The sequence below is a fragment of the Triticum dicoccoides genome, chromosome 7A (genome assembly GCF_002162155.2).
Source record: "Triticum dicoccoides isolate Atlit2015 ecotype Zavitan chromosome 7A, WEW_v2.0, whole genome shotgun sequence".
NCBI lineage: Eukaryota > Viridiplantae > Streptophyta > Magnoliopsida > Poales > Poaceae > Triticum > Triticum dicoccoides.
In genome coordinates this window covers 226,223,287-226,238,166 of record NC_041392.1, presented here as the reverse complement: position 1 = coordinate 226,238,166, position 14,880 = coordinate 226,223,287, and the positions used below count along the sequence as shown (strand labels likewise).

The following is a 14,880-nucleotide window of genomic DNA, read 5'->3' as shown; positions in this document are numbered from 1 at the left end:
GAACCCTAGCAGCCGCACAAACGCCACCCCCCCGCAGGCCATGGGGTTGCCGCGCCTCCTCGCCTCCCTCTACTCCAGGCCCCTCTCTCGCGCTGCTGGGAGTAGTGGTCTCTAGCAGCTGCCCTCCCCTCAGTCATTGCATCAATCTCCTGCTCCATCTCTCTCCAACATCCCCGCTCTCCTCTCGCATCACACAGGCGGTGGCTATACATATCTGACCGGGTGTGGCGTGCGTGGTATCTGTGACGTGCTTCGCCTACCGGTTGTCCCTGATGTGTGCGGCTGGATGTGCATCCCTGTTTATGTGTGTGGCGCTTTACATGCAGAGGAAGTGAATGGTTGCAAGCAGAGGAAGCTGTTGGCCGTTGGCAAAGGAGGATTAGGATAGTTCTCTTGATCTTGGTCAGAAAAATTGGTAGTTCCCTTGATTTGTTTTGTTCTGAATTAGTACAAAAGTGCACTGATATTTGTTTTGTGCTGCAGGAGCTTCAAGACACCAGGTACCAATTGCAACTTTCATTTATCTGTTGTGTGAACCAATTTGTGATGGCTTCTAAACACACTTGGCTGGAACAGAGCAATTTTCTATAGTCTTCAGCGACGATGTGGTGCTGCACTGCTGCTCTCTTACTGCTAGCTTGCTACTTCTAGCTTAATTTTGCTATTGCTGCTAGCTGAATTTTGCATAGGCATGGCAAGCTGTTTGGTACGTATACAAATGATGCTGTTATTTTTGTTATTGCTCACACCCGGCCGCCCAAGCTCACGGCCAGTGCTGCAGATTTCGTGGCTGGCCAGCTTATCCTCAATGTGTTCTGACTCGGAGGTCGGAGTTGAAGCTGACAACGGACTCAAGCACTCCACCATATTCTTAGTATTGCATACCGTCACCGCTGAGGGGTTAGCCAAGCTGCTTTTAGAAGTCATATAACAATTAAGTGCTAGATATTGTCACAGATAGATTTTGATGGATATGAATTTAATAAGCTACAAAGCAGTGTAGGTCGAGATGAACAGAGAATGGTATGCATAATGTGTAACAATATTTGATACATTTACATTGATAGGTCTGGGATCGTTGGAGGGTTGTATGCTTTTGATTGATTAAGCTTAACACTTCTGCTCACTCATTATTTACTCTGTATTCATCAAAAAATATTTATTTTTTACTATATCATATCATATTCGACAGACAGAGGCAGAGACGACCATGGTTCTAGCTAATAGCACTTGCTAACTTAAGAAGTCTACATACCTTTTATCTAACTAAAAGAGAGTTTCTTACCAACTATTGAGCCTACAAGCTTTAGATGTATGTCTCTAAAGCCACTACTCAACTTCATGTTAGTACTTTTCTGTAGAGCATACCTCCATAATTCTCCATCTAAGATAGTACTAAAGTTTATTGATGATGCTTAGTTTCAGGATATGCCTTACAAGCCATCCATGTGAGAAATCCAAGAGGTTCAAGGCGTATTGAAAAGGAGCTGGAGTAGGTAGGTGGTGGATTGAGGAAGGGTCTGGAGCAGAGGCGGAATCGAGGCTGCCCCTACATGCGCTAAGGAGCTGCAAGGCGCCTGTGATCCGGACACTGCTATGTTTTCTCCTTCTCTCCAGGTAAGCCCTCAGCAGCACCTCTCGTACCCCCTCCATCCGAATTCAGCAGCGCACAACGACAACAGTAGCCGACGTCCTCCTCATCCATGAAACTCCCAACTTTTTTGCTTGTTACAACCCACATCATACACGGTTCTGCATTGTGGTGTTTGTGCCAAAGTTCAAAATTGCATAAGTTCTTGCAGGACGGGAAAGAACATAAAATTTGTGTTTTCAGTCACAAGTCTGCTCCCCATTGTGGATAGCGTCAAACTGAATGTGGTGAACAGGTGCGAGACATAATTTAGTGGAGATGCAAGATGAAAGATGGAACATGATGCTTCAAATCAGCATAATTATAAGGATTACTAAATTTCTCAAGGAAATCAATGCAGCGGTGATAAATATATGTAATTACATTTTTTTTCCGAGAATATGTAATTGCATGTATAGCATCTGTTTTGAACTGTATTTTATATGCCATTTATGTATCATGGTGGAACACAAAATTTAAATAGAAAAGAATAGGAGTAACTAATGTATATCTTGCTATTTCAGATATATATCTATGCGACTATATACTTACCTAAAGTACGTACAATGCATACTGTGGAATCATACATCAAATATTCATGCTTAACTAAATATTCTGCAAGTTTTGTTTGCCGCTGCTCGGTCAAGAAAAGCCTATTGCTCGCCACTATGTGCGGTTCTCTTGGCATTTCATGGGGTGCAACCGGAAGTGGCACAAGACTGTAGTTGTGTCGTTCTTAAATTTACTGATGTTGATGTTTCTTTTCAAGATTGTAGTATTGTTTACCAATTTGGTCCCTGGGTTATGTACTCATTTCCTTTTCTATTGTTTGTAAGTACTTTGCTTTGGTTCATCGAACTACCTGCTGAAATATGTGTATTGTTTCTCAATATATTGGGCATCAATCCACCTCTCATGAGATCTCTGAATTTTCGACGCATATTGTATTTGCTGAATTATTTCCTCCAGATAACTATGCTTGGATTCACAAATGTGTGCAATGCTTTCAAGCAGTGATAAGTTTTTTACTTAAGCTGTGCTATTCCACTTTCAAGTTTTTGGTCCTAGAAGTGTAATACTTGGTAGGTTAGCTGCATATAAGTGGAATGTATATGGCCTGAATTTACATTTCAGAGTGTATAATCTGATTCAGAGTATTTTGACTCCTTGCATTCTGAAATATTTTGTTGTATAGTTTTGTCCTGAAAGAATAGAAGCAATTGTTCTATGGGAGAGAATATAAACGTTATTCTCAAACAACATGCAACATCATTTTCTTATTACCAATTTAAACATGGTCAGTAATAGCACAACTGAAGTTTGTGAAAATATCATTAAAATGGTTGGTTGGATTGTGTTTTGTATGGATTCTATAAGGGCCATTTTCATGGAATTACAAATTAGCTTTACATTTTTATGGCTGTGCTCATTGTCTTTGGATTGCCCACGTTCGGATGGGTTTGTGATAAATGGACACCATGACCACCATTAGTAGGATGGGAAGGAGGGTGTGTGATATTTTTTTCTTTTTCCGTTGCAACGCACGTGCATTTTTGCTAGTTTATAATTCTAATAATAAAGCACGGATTGAGTATGTCGGGTTCACCGTCGTGGAGTTTTCAAAAAAAAATCCCTGAAGTTCATAGGAAGCAACCCGCAGTCCCTTTGTAAGTGGATTTGAAAAAACGTTTCGTTTTTACATAAAACTCTCTTAACATTCGGTATATTCCATGCGCAGTGCTCCTCCCCCTCCAGTGTATTCAACCCACGGTGTATCTTATCCGCTCCCCTCCTAGCACGGCGGAGGAGGAGAGGGTGAGGGGCGGCGCCGCACTCTCCAACTTCTGTCTACACACCACCTACGCGCCGTCGTCCGTCCGGGTGGTCGGCGGCGGCTACCGCGCCCCGGAGGTGGCGTCTACTCCCTGGGCGTGCTCCTGCTGGAGCTCCTCATGGCAAGTCCCCGACGCACGCGTCAGGGCGCCGGCGACGTACGTCCTCCTTCTCTTCTTTCACGAGACGGCTCCGGGCTTCGACCAAATCCCGCCCAACTCGCCCAGATCGAGGCCTTCAGGCTTTTGTGGAATCCTCGTTCAACTCTCCGCCTCTACCAGATCCACGCTGAGGGGCTTCGGCGCCATCCCCCGGTGTGATTTCCTCATGGGTCCCGGCTTGATCGAGGCCAAAGGCTTCGGCCGTCCGTCCACCATGGCTGGGACCTGCGCGGAAACTGTAGATGAATTTATACGAGTGGAATCGACACTGCGGCAGGGTACGGTGGAGTCACATTGTGCAGCCTCGGTGTCCCAATCAGGGATTCCTTCTAAGGATGCATATATTTTGAAGGGTGAGGGATAATGATTTGGTTAAAGGCCTTCGGCCTCTTGCTTCACTGAACATTTGTGTCCATCGACCAAGTTGCATATACGGGAGAAGATAAGCAAGTCCAAAGTGATGTTCTAGCTGGGCCTCAACACCTTGTCCCTCTGACCACAACGCCCAACCATGATCTGGTCAGCAACCAATTGTAACACTATGCCTAGGTTCTGATTATATCTACTTGATGCAGATCACATGAGCAGAGGGGTTCAGCAACTCTTACTACTCCTGGCTGTGAAAGGTGAATTCCCAACCAAGAGTCCATAACTGACACTGATTGAATTGCTACACAACATAGCCGTGGTCCATGAAATTCCATTAATTCTGCATGCTTTGTTCTGTCACAGCTTCTGCTTACCTGCTTATCCATGGTCTTTTTGAGCCATCCAAATTGCAAAACGCAAGTCACCAACACCAAGAATCAGGTTCCTGCCAGAGGAACCCAAAGCAGAGCAAGAGAAGGAAAACAACGGTGAAGAGGTTCTGTTGGAGAAAGGGCTGCATCACATACTTGCCACCAAGGCCATGTTGTCGAGGAGCCTGTGATTGCCGCTCCAGCTGCCTCTCGCGCCATGGCCCATCGCGTGGGGTGCATTGTGAGAGTCTACATCAGGCTCGCGTTGCCTCTCCAGCAGGTACTCAACGCAATCCTAGGTTGTTGTGTTGACTTGATTCAGTTGTTGATAACAGTTATGCAGCTCTCCTGGGATGTTATGTTGACTTGATTCAGTTGCTGATAACAGTGATGCAGCACTCTAGGTAATAGTTAGTATTGGTGTCAACGAGAGCAACTAGAGTCGCTAGCTGTTATGCTAAAAGCAACAGGATGCATCTTCTCCATGCAAGAAGACAATAAGGATAAAGCAGCAAAGAGCAGGCCGTTGGTGGTGATGGATAATTTCTCTAATCAATTAAATCGTAGATGCCCTCCAGCATTGCACACTAAGAGATTGCATTGCTTAGATATAATGGAAGGTGACTTCAGTTTTCAAGAAAGTTGAGGTGTCGTGATTGTTATTTTTTTATGCAACAATTACCTAAGCTTGCCTGGCAAGTATACATTCTGAATTGTATGTTCAGATGATATTCACATATTTAGACTGAATCGTTAAATCTAGCATATTTATTTTTCTCACCTAATAATTTTGATTATGATGTATCCCATAGAATGCTGGTTTAGACATTACAATCTGGAACCGAATAAATAAAAATAGAGAGATTCATATAGTGGCACTAAAGTGCTATCAAGTTATAATCTGTTTTTAGTTGCATTCCAGTAAGAGGAAACCCTTATTTTACTTGTGAGCATTGTAATTGTTTGCCTATTGTCACTGGGAAGGGCTAATGTTGATACACATACAAATCTTAGCCTGGAGGGCATGCTTTGTTCAAAGTAGTTGGGTTTATGTACAATAAATAAATATTCATGTGTTATCTTGGTACAATATTGTTGCGAGTGGTTTAACTCACGGGTTTAGAAGCTCGTGAGAGAAATTAAAGTTCATTTTATGGTTGCACGTCAACACCATGGCAACTACATAACTGCTTTGATATATGGTTCCTAGAACATACATGCTAATATGTACGCGTGAACTATTAGTGTTCTGTAAATTTTAAGGTGTAGCTCCAAAATATTATGCCTCAGGTTATTTTAACTTATAAGTGGTATTAGTCAATACGTGCATTGCACAGTTATAATTACTGCATGAGTGAGAGGGAGAGTGAGAGTGAGGTATCTAAGAACATAAAGAAGAATGGTTTAATGGTAGAAATAAGTTGACAATGCTGCCTAATATCCATAGAGATTTTAAAGGTAGATGGTACACATGATTAATGTGAACCACTAAAATATATATGTCCCCATTGCAACGCTCATGCATGTTACTATCTTCCTCCTAAAATAAGTATAAGTAGAAGACCAACCACGCCTCCTCTTCTGCTCTATTTCTTCTAGGTAGGTAGGTTCCGCCTAAATTGCCGCCTAATGTCGCCACCTGAAGTTGTTAATTAAACTCATGTCACCAAGACTGATGCATCATAGATGATGAATTTCACCGTTCAATCTACACCACAAGCCTATGTTGCATTCAGATTCTGGAATTTTTGTTTGCTCGATAGTAAAGTATCTCCCCGTTGCAATGCATAGGCTCTTTTGCTAGTACTACTCTAACAGTATTGTTAGTGCAATATTATCTAGTTACTATATGTGGTATGTAAAGTTCATTTGAGACTCAAATCCTCATCCATTAATTATCCTTAGTTGGGTTTAATTTGCCTCTTATGGATAATACATGGATTATCACATTATGGGGGAGTGATATACTTTGTGCATATCACTTCTTGTGTGAACATTAACAATAGAGGTTTGCCAGTTTGCCACTTAGAATTTATATTTGAGATTATCTTATATCTCTGTGGCATGCAATGCTTTGTTTGAGTATGGTTTTCTTGTGCGGTTTTGCCCATGGTTATCTTAAAAATTGTATTTGGAAAATCATTTGAATAAAGCCATTCCAATTGTTGCTTTGCATGATGATCTACCTAATTGGAATGTTAATAATATGTTGTCTAAGCATTGTATTTATTTCTAAACTCGCATGTTATGTTTGTGTTAGTATAGATGATCATGTACTTATTTGCTTTCTACACCGAATGACAACTCGAAACACCATTTTGTTCGAGTTCATCTTATTGGTTTGTACGGAGTTATGGTAGTTTGTTATCTCATTGTTTATAGTGTCCTATATCTACTTTGAGTGAGGTATTCCCATGAGTATGTGTGCAACACATATCTTATATGCTCATTGGTTTTCCTTTGTTCATATGTTAAACTCTGTGTGCTATGATATGTGTCACTTTGAGTCATTTTGGACAACATGAATGACTAATGATGTTATTGGAAGTACTGATGGTTATGTGTTCATTTGTCCATTTTGTATCTTCCTAGATTTTGGTAGGCATGTGCATGCATAGTTACTATGTGTAAATTCGCATGCCTTGTTTGCATTATTTGATCCCATATATATGGTAAATCCATCAAATTCTTAATAGCTAAGATGTGCATGAAATTCAAATTCATATCGATATGCACAAACTTAAGTGGTTTTACCCTATGTGTTGTAGTTATGCTAACTACTTCAAACCCAATAAGTTTGGGGACCATATTGTACTTAAAATGTTTTAGGTACATTTGAGAAGCATTGGGTGCTTGGCTTATTCATGAAGGTGGTGGCACTATGAGGAAATAGGAGCATGATTTGTTTGCTGCTAATATTTGGCTAGCCAAATGTTGGAACTGCCAAATATTGGCAATACCAAGACTTGTCGAATATTGGCAACTTTATGTGAGATAGGCAAGACAACTCGGTAACCAACCAAGTAGTAGCGAATATTTGGCACAATGCCAAACATTGGCATGCCTATTTTTGTCACCAAACCAATTATGCTCTAGAGCCAAGCTTGGACGTTTTATTGATCTATGACTTCATACCGATGCTATCTCGGTAACAAGTATTTACTTCATGCATATATATAGAAATGGGGTCAACCTTGTATAGGTTGCATCATGGCATGAATTTCTTGACTCATTCCTGTGATACTTGTTTCCTTTCTCAAAGCATCCCAACAATAATCTCTTCTTGCTAGTTGTGATGCCTTTGATGGTTGTGTGTTTGGAGTTCATTAATATACAATAAGATAATATTAAGCCATGTGCTATGCTTTCAAGCAAAGATCTCATTGGTATATTTTGTCTCCCGTTTGGATATCTTATTCTTTCCTTTTGTAACCATTTCATGTGTACATCCTTCTTTGTGGATATATATGTCACCATGATTGTCATCTACCTAGAATCTTATACATGTGAAATGAGTTACATCTCTAGTTGATATCCCTATTCTTTCTGTTGGGGAACGTAGCATTTCAAAATTTTCCTACGATCATGCAAGATCTATCTAGGAGAAGCATAGCAACGAGCGGGGAGAGTGTGTCCACGTACCCTCGTAGACCGAAAGCGGAAGCGTTTAGTAACGCGGTTGATGTAGTCGAACGTCTTCGCGATCTAACCGATCAAGTACCGAACGCACGACACCTTCGCGATCTGCACACGTTCAGCTAGGTGACATCCCTTGAACTCTAGATCCAGCTGAGGCCCAGGGAGAGTTTCGTAGCACGACGGAGTGTTGACGGTGATGATGAAGTTACCGACGCAGGGCTTCGCCTAAGCACTACGACAATATGACCGAGGTGAAAATCTGTGGAGGGGGGCACTGCACACGGCTAAGAAATCAACTTGTGTGTCTATGGGGTGCCCCTCCCCCGTATATAAAGGAGGGGAGGAGGAGGAGGGCCGGCCACAAGGGGCGCGCCCAAAGGGGGGATTCCTACTCCTAGTAGGAGTAGGTCTCCCCCTTTCCTAGTCCAAGTAGGAGAAGAAGGAAGGAGCGGAGAGGGAGAAGGAAAGAGGGGGGCGCCGCCCCCTCCCTAGTCCAATTCGGACCAACCCATGGGGGCGCGCGGCCTCCCCTTGTGGCCCTTCTCTCCTTTCCACTAAGGCCCATGAAGGACCAATACTTCCCCCAACGAATTCTTGTAACTCTCCGGTACTCCGAAAAATACCCAATCCACTCAGAACCTTTCTGATGTCCGAATATAGCCTTTCAATATATCGATCTTTACGTCTCGACCATTTCGAGACTCCTCGTCATGTTCGTGATCTCATCCGGGAGTCCGAACAAACTTCGGTCATCAAATCACATTACTCATAATACAAATCGTCATTGAACGTTAAGCGTGCGGACCCTACGGGTTCGAGAACTATGTAGACATGACCAAGATACATCTCCGGTCAATAACCAATAGCGGAACATGGATGCTCATATTGGCTCCTACATATTCTACGAAGATCTTTATCGGTCAAACCACACAACAATATACGTTTTTCCCTTTGTGATCGGTATGTTACTTGTCCGAGATTCAATCGTCGGTATCATCATACCTAGTTCAATCTCATTACTAGCAAGTCTCTTTTACTTGTTCCATAATGCATTATCCCGCAACTAGCTCATTAATCACATTGCTTGCAAGGATTATAGTGATGTGCATTACCGAGAGGGCCCAGAGATACCTCTCCGAAACACTAAGTGTTCCTACGGTATTCGGGAGTTGCATAATCTCATAGTCATAAGAACATGTATAAGTCATGAAGAAAGCAATAGCAATAAACTAAACTATCATAGTGCTAAGCTAACGGATGGGTCTTGTCCATCACATCATTCTCTAATGATGTGATCCCGTTCATCAAATGACAACACATGTCTATGACTAGGAAACTTAACCGTCTTTGATTAACGAGCTAGTCAAGTAGAGGCATACTAGGGACACTCTATTTGTCTATGTATTTACACATATACTATGTTTCCAATTAATACAATTCTAGCATAAATAATAAACATTTATCGACATAAGGAAATATAAATAACAACTTTATTATTGCCTCTACGGCATATTTCCTTCACTTTCATGTCCATCATTTAATTCTCCTTTTATATCTTTGGTGGCTCAGTGGAAGCATTCGTTGTGTGAGTGTGTGTCTTACCTCTTTGCATCTTAGTGCACTCATCTTTGGAAGTTTGTTGTCCTCGTGCTTGTCTTGACAAGCCTATTATTTCCTATCTTCACCATGGCTTGTCACAAGCTTTGATTTTTAATTTGCTATTAGTGAGCTTGTGAACCCATTTGCTTGATGTGTGTGTGTGACCTGCTTAACTTCGCGTGTGTGGGAAGGACATGTCTGGCACCTTGTATCTCATTTACTCAATACTATGTTGATGCTTAATTCTCATCCTTATATTAGTCTTCTCAAGTGCTTTGACGCGACTCACACACATCGTTTTGGTTGTGCCTATTATTAGGTTGCCTCACTTACATGTTGCTCAACCATATCTTTGTTGCAATTGCTAGGCTTCTTTTCTTATCTATGCTTGCTTGCAATTGTTTTATGTTCCTATTGATTTTGGGGGAGTGATGATCCTATTTTGTGCACTTGTGTCCAAATAAAAAAAATCTAAATAGTGCACAAATCATGGGGTGCTTCTCTATTTTCCTTAGAACACTCCTTTGCTCAAATCATAATATTCTTTTATCCTTCCGGGTCGTCGGATCTTTTGATTGCTTGCATCACTTTATGTTATGCAAATGAGATCAGTTTGTGCCATGTGCCTTGCTCTTATGCTAGGCTCAAAGTTATATAATAGTGGGTTCACCTGTGGATATCATGTTCTTATCAATTACAACTTTTTTGTATACGGGTTTCTTTGTGGATACATATCATGATTATTATTTATTCCTTGCCGGCCACTTTGTGTGTTCCTTTTATTCGTATAGTGGCTTCGGTAAGAGGTTGTATCGTGAGTGCTTGTATGCATTGCATATATCCTTGCGCACTCATGTGTTTTGGATGTATTTTGGACCCATACTTGACATGATGATCACATTGGATATTCCTATTTTATCTTGTCCAAAATATGTTTTTTTGGATATTTTGAATGTTTTCCTCCCATGTTTAATGTTATTTTCATATCATACTATCTTGTTGCATTCTAGATCCTAAATATGGGTTGAGCTCCTCAAATTTTTCATCATTGAATATGTGCATTTGATTTCACTCACATTTTTGCGATATGCACACATTAAGGAGGAACTCATACTATATTAGTCTTCTAGATTGTTTCATCCATTTTGGCATTTGTTGCCAATGGGGGAGAAGTTTAGAGGGTTTAATATAAGTATTTTTGTAGTGCTTGTTGTCACTCATGCATACCTACCCTTGTTATATATTCTTGTTGCATGGATGTGTATTGTATATAGAGAAATCTTCTCCTAGTTTATGTCAACCAATATATGCAATGACATTCAAAGTTCATTCACACATGCATATATTGTGGGGGAGTTTCCTCTATATACTATAGGTCTACTATCATGAAATGCTTGTGTAGTGTCTTGATGATAGTACAACCATCCCAAGTATACATTTTATCCTTGGATAAATTGCATGCTGGTTTAAAATTCATTATGTAAACCCTCTTGTTGAGATTGTCATCAATTACCAAAATGGGGGAGATTGAAAGTACATGTAGTCCCCATGTGTGGTTTTGGTAATTGATGACAATCCTAATGGACTAGTGTTTGCACTGAGTTATACATTTGAAGGAAAGTTCCATTTCCAATGCATGAAGAATATTGGATGAACTGAAGGATGTTTGTTCCATGGTGGTGCAAGAAGGAGATAGAATGGATTTGAAATGAATACCATATACATATTGTTGTGCATGCATCAAGGCTTATGGGTTGAACCATGATGGATCAAGATCTTGAGTGAATGATTAATGAGAACGAGAAAATGATGTCCAATATGATATTCAAGGAGAAACTTGATATGGTCATGATGAATTGAGATATTGGTTATTATGTCTTGAAGAAATGAAGCATAGTGAAGATATCAATAGGGCCTTCAAGACATCAATATTAATCATGGAGCAAATATAAATGTTGACCAAGATGAAGACCAAAAATTGACCTCTAAGATGGTCAACACACAAGCGCATATAATATGCCACATGAGATCTTGTGGTATGGTAAGAATTTATAAATTGCGCTTTGTGTACTAACCCATATATACTATGTGTTGTCTATGTTATGTGGGTTAGGTAATTCTCATGAGCTTGGAGCTTATAAGAAAGCTTGGTGCTCATCAAAGTATATCATCAAGTAATTAATGCTGATGGACAAGTAAAGATGAATGCAAAGCAAAGCTTCCCACATTGTGTATGGGGGAGCTACTTGAAGACTTCTCCAATGTCTTGCCTTCAACTTGAGCCATGAGGAAACATCAATATAAAGCTCAAGTGAAAGGCTGTAGTCAAAGGTATTAATTCCTTTGGCTTTAGATGTGAGGATCGATGACCATCGAAAAGGATATATGCTCAAGAATGGGTTTCCGGAAGCTATCTAGTATAGTTCTTTTATGATTCTTGAGTTATAGGGATCCCGCAATATTAAGAGGGGATCAAAGGGGTTAGTGATGGATTTTCTCAAGTCAACATCATCTATTTATATTCTTCTCACATCATATTCCAACATAGGCATATTTCACTCCTATCCAATGCAAATACAATATGCCTACATATCTCAAAAGTAAATCCAAAGCCAACTAGGTTCCCCAAAGTATATGTATAACCCTTGCATACTTTTCACCCTCCATTTTGGCTTATCTTGGGTGGTTCTCTATGTGAGGACCTGGAGTTTTTCCATAGCTTCAAAACGAGTCCAAGATCATCAAAATTGGAGTCCGGATGTAAAAGTTGTGCCTGTTTCAGTTTCAGGCCTGCAGGAGTTTGGTTTGGCCGGATCATCCGGGTCCTCTCCCATATCATGTTATTCATAAAATTCATCACAGTAACTTATTCCGCTAGCTAAATTATCCGGCTACCCTCCCGGATCATCCGGGAATTGCCCAGATCATCCGGCTATGTCCCCGGACATCAGGGTATCTACTTCACCACATTGTATATTGACCTTCCCGGACATCCGGGCATTTCCCGGATCATCCGGGTATGCGTCCAGATCATCCGGGCAGGTCAACAACTTCGGGAAACGGCTCCATTTCATTGGGGGTATAAATATCCCTCTCCCACTCCGGGAGAGGGTTGACCACTCCATCCAAAATTGCCTGAAGAACACAAGTGGCTCCCTCTCACTTCTCCTACACCAAATCTTAGACCCCGGAGATATTAGTGAGTGTTCTTGAGAGTTGTTCCAATCAAAAGCTAGATTCTCTCCCTCTCCCTCTTGTGACCAAAGAAATTCATGATTTGAGCAAGTCTTGAGCATTTCCCCCTTGATCTTGTTACTCTTGGAGGTTGGAGACTCCTAGACGGTAGGAGTGCTCCGGTGAGGAATCAACTTGTGACTTGTCCCCCAGAAAGTTTGTGAAGGTTTGGAGGTCGCCTCAAGGTCTACCACTAGTGGTTGAGAATCGCCTTCGTGGTGATAGCTCAAGGAGAATAGGGTGAGCCTTCGTGGCGTTGGTGTGCCTTCATGGTAACATCCACCTCTCTAACGGTGACTAACTTCCCTCCAAGAAAGTGAACATTGGGATACATCCTTGTCTTCATGACTTTGGTTATCCCTAACCCCAATTCCTTACTTGTGATTTACGTTGGTCACTTGACTGTGCATTCACTATATCTTGTTGTCCTCATTATATTGTGTTGGCCATTCCCTTGTAGAGATTATTTAGGCCTACACTTCATACTCGCAATTCATACTTTCTACTATTGTTCTATCTTATGCTTAGTGTGAATTGCTAGCTTGTAACATTCATTTCCATATATTGTGATACAATTTGTGTAAGCTTGTATTGCTTACTTGTGGTTGTGTGTATTATTCATTTCCATATCTCGTGATATACATTGAGTAAGTTCGTGTGACTTACTTGTGCTTACTCATATCCTCGTTGTTCTCATCTTGTTTATCCTACATTGTTGGTGCACTTAGTGAGCCTAGTATATTTAGGATTTGCACTTGAAAAGTATTCACTTAGTTTATTTCCGCATTAGGATATAGCCAAATCCGTAAAAGATTTTAAAACGCCTATTCACCCCCCTTTAGGCGACATCGTGGTCCTTTCAGCCCACCTGCACCCACCAAACTTATTTTCAGCTAGCACACCAAATGGGATGTAATTCTTAATAGTAGAAGCTGCATGGTAGTGGCAGATTTGGATTCTGACATTTGGGACCCATGAGGAAAATGCCTATCCAGGGCGGTGCCGACTCGACGTTGAGAAACCTGGTTTTAAAATTACTGTAAATCCAAAACTCGCCTCAAATCATGAAACATCGCATGGTGTTATGACATGGCACCAACATGATGTGGTAAAAAAATAGTCCAATTTGGGACAAGTTTTGGTATAAACTTCTTACAAACCGGAGCTTCTCTCAAGAAGCCTCATGGTTCCGAGAGGGAACTTATCACCTATATGTGTGTGAAAAGACATACGCTTTTTCTTCCCGCCTTGATTTATTTTCAGATGCAACATGCAACTATAGGAGCGTCGTCCTAAAAAATTTGAAATTATTCAGCGTTCGTTTTGCTTTTTATGCATTGCTTGAGTTTTCTAGGCATTTTTTAACATACTTTGGTGTGTGCAAAGGTCATGTGTCTACTAGCCACCTATGTAATTGGATGTTCAATTTGGTTATGGAATCAAGTCCTTATAAGTACATATACTATTGTTCTGTATGCAATGACAACGCACACGGACCATACTAGGAAACCCGTCGGTGATGAATTCATCAATCGCTGACAATCATATACCAGCGAACGTTTGCCCACAACACACATGACTTATTAGCAGAAATTGTCTATGTTATTATGGGTCTTCGCACACATTTATGATTAGGAACCCGTTTGCTGTATACCGCACACACCTTGATCTGACGGACCGTTTCTGTTGTGTTGCCTAATCACAAATAGTTCATCTGAGTGAACTGTATGTTGTATATCGCACATACCTTCATCTGGCTGCCCGTTTATGTTGTTCCGCCTCATCACAAACAGTTAATCCAACTAAAATGTATGTCGTATATCGCACACACCTACATCTGGCTACTCGTTTCCATTCTTCCGCCTCATCGCAAATAGTTCATTGAATTGAATCGTATGCCCTGCATCGCACACACAACTAAAATCTAAACTGTGTTCGATGTATCCGCCATCGCAAATGTTTTGCATCTTTTTTGATGTTTTTTTACATCACCATTTGCGATTAATGCATCGCACACAGTTTCATCAAAGGGTCTCTGATCGTA

The 14,880-nt window shown here is 41.0% G+C and overlaps 1 protein-coding gene across 9 annotated transcripts; it reads left to right on the top strand.

The window, feature by feature from the left end:
* Positions 1–6: 6 nt before the first annotated feature.
* Positions 7–5,129, top strand: LOC119329463. 9 transcript variants are annotated; one of them, XR_005159542.1, is made up of 6 exons: positions 7–402; positions 484–500; positions 577–1,617; positions 3,369–4,250; positions 4,357–4,644; positions 4,753–5,129. XR_005159542.1 is itself a non-coding variant. In XM_037602513.1 (6 exons), the coding sequence occupies exons 3-6, from the start codon at positions 3,791–3,793 to the stop codon at positions 4,766–4,768; spliced, it is 561 nt and encodes a 186-aa protein (XP_037458410.1). In that variant the 5' UTR covers positions 7–900; positions 1,420–1,617; positions 3,369–3,790; the 3' UTR covers positions 4,769–5,129. The 9 variants fall into 9 exon arrangements, 3 of the variants coding, with proteins under 3 accessions (XP_037458410.1, XP_037458411.1, XP_037458409.1); XM_037602513.1 differs by having other exon boundaries at positions 7–900; positions 1,420–1,617; positions 3,369–3,977; positions 4,200–4,250; positions 4,357–4,663; XR_005159540.1 differs by having other exon boundaries at positions 484–1,617.
* Positions 5,130–14,880: the final 9,751 nt, after the last annotated feature.

Bases quoted from the DNA above. Each gene is read 5' to 3' on its own strand.
- LOC119329463 (XM_037602513.1), top strand. From the start codon at position 3,791: ATGGGTCCCGGCTTGATCGAGGCCAAAGGCTTCGGCCGTCCGTCCACC. The intron at 3,978-4,199 runs GTGAGGGATAAT...TACTTGATGCAG, and splicing joins GGATGCATATATTTTGAAGG to ATCACATGAGCAGAGGGGTT. The intron at 4,251-4,356 runs GTGAATTCCCAA...GTTCTGTCACAG, and splicing joins ACTACTCCTGGCTGTGAAAG to CTTCTGCTTACCTGCTTATC.